The sequence below is a fragment of the Lolium perenne genome, chromosome 7 (assembly GCF_019359855.2).
Source record: "Lolium perenne isolate Kyuss_39 chromosome 7, Kyuss_2.0, whole genome shotgun sequence".
Taxonomy (NCBI): Eukaryota; Viridiplantae; Streptophyta; class Magnoliopsida; order Poales; family Poaceae; genus Lolium; species Lolium perenne.
The window spans coordinates 203046408-203048195 of NC_067250.2; the positions used below are offsets into that span (position 1 = coordinate 203046408).

The 1788-nt window shown below is 49.7% G+C and overlaps 1 protein-coding gene across 1 annotated transcript; it reads right to left on the reverse strand.

The window, feature by feature from the left end:
* Positions 1–312: 312 nt before the first annotated feature.
* Positions 313–1266, reverse strand: LOC127312396 (mavicyanin). Its single transcript, XM_051342923.2, has 2 exons — positions 974–1266; positions 313–902 (listed from the first exon to the last, which is right to left on the reverse strand). Exons 1-2 carry the CDS (start codon positions 1152–1154, stop codon positions 574–576), a joined length of 510 nt encoding a protein of 169 aa, XP_051198883.1. The 5' UTR covers positions 1155–1266; the 3' UTR covers positions 313–573.
* Between the last annotated feature and the right edge of the window lie 522 nt (positions 1267–1788).

Here is a 1788-nt window from a genome sequence, read left to right on the forward strand (position 1 = left end):
AGTGTTAGAGTACGTAATGGGCCTGGGCCCGTTAGTCTTAGGGTTTGCTTAGGGGTCAAGTAAGTCTTGCTTGGGAGTCAAGTAAACCTCTCTATATATGGAGAGGAGATGTATCAATCTATTCAAGCAAGAATTAAGAAGGAAATCCCTTCCCTCTTGCCACCGGCCGTGGGCAATACCCCCGGCCGGCCTTCTCGCGCCCTCGCAGCCCTCTCTCTCCCTCCCAAACCCTAGCAGCCACATAACAGTGCGCTAAAATGCTGTGCTATCAAAATGAGAAAATTTGCTAAGTAAAAAAATCTGGAAAGAAAATTAAGCACATTAGTTCTTCTGTTTTACTGATCCAAATTTTAAGTTTACATATTTTTTTCATTTGAAAGAACGAAAGAAAAAGAAAAAGCGAAAGTTTTACATAGGATGGTAGGAATCCCGACACAAAAATGGGGATCCATGGTGTACCTACCATGGTGCCCAACAACAAATTTCATCATCCGAGTTCACAATGCACGGTAAAACAAGAACTGAAAAAAAAAATCAGAGGCAGCAATACAGATGAGCTCACTAGAGGACACGTCACCAGAAGGCCATGCTGCCAACGAGAGCCTGCGCCACGAGGAGCGCCCCACGCCCAGCTCCAGCGACGGTGTTCCCTGCGGCGGACGTAGTCGGCGGCGGCGCGGCCGTGGGACCAGCGGTCGTGGCGGCGACGTCGATCCTGATCTTCATGCCGCTGTCGCAGTGGCCAGTGAGGCCGCAGAGAAAGTAGCGCGTGCCGACGGCGGTGAGGGAAATGACGTCGTTGCCGGAGCGGAAGGCGGAGACGTTGTTGGCGCTGGAGCAGGCGTCGTATCCGGCCTTGCCCACCTCCACCACGTCGTGCAGCTCCCGCGAGTACGTGAACGCTGCAGCACACGGCTAATTTTACTAGTCACCGCTGCACATTCGTTCTAAAGTCTCGTATAGTATAGCTTACTGATGTTGTCGCCAGGGTGGAACGTCCTGGCGGCAACCCATTCGGCGTAGTCGGTTTGCATGTCCCACAGCCCGTCCGGAGCCCCGACCGTGTAGCTCGTCGCCGCCGCTGCCACCCGAGCAAAAGAGGCGATCACCGCCACCGCCACGGCGATCACCAGAGCATGTCTCCTAATCTCCATGGAACCCGATCGACTGATTGACTGGAAGAGGAAGCAGAATTATAACACGCAATAGCTATGGCTAGGAGCTTACCCTGGATTAGCTTATATATACACCCATATATGCAACCAACTGGATTAGCTAGATCGAGCTGAATATAACGTCCTCGAGTGGAGCTGGAGCGCTTAATGACAATAACGTACAATGGTCGCGAGTGGTAGTTACCGGGTCATGTCATGTTCATATCTAGCTATCAGGGTAGTACTGGTCCATGCTCGCAACTATAGCTGTAGCTAGCTAGCGTAGCAAGAGGATCAGGGAGTTAATTAAAGTTAGATACGGCTGGGTTTATGACGGCCGTCGGATGAGGTCATCGAACGGTCTGTAAATTGTTTGGTTGAGCTTCAGATCAGATGAAATCCACTGCATTAAGTGCTAGTGTGGAATTGTGAGTGAGGGTGTTCGATCAGACTTCAAAAACCAGATGGTAGCTGGTACAGGGTTGATTTGTACGTCATGCACTTCTCCTCTCTTTTTTACACTTGGGATATGCTAGCTGAAGAGAGATGGCCATACTGTATTAGAAATTAACTAAATTTTCGGACAAAAAGCTAAGGTTTTTGTCAAAAAGTTTCGTCAATAACATTTTTTGGA

Excerpts from the sequence above, each read along its gene's own strand:
- LOC127312396 (XM_051342923.2), bottom strand. The coding sequence starts at position 1,154 with ATGGAGATTAGGAGACATGCTCTGGTGATCGCCGTGGCGGTGGCGGTG. Across the intron at positions 903-973 it reads CCACCCTGGCGACAACATCA|CGTTCACGTACTCGCGGGAG; the intron begins GTAAGCTATACT and ends CGTGTGCTGCAG.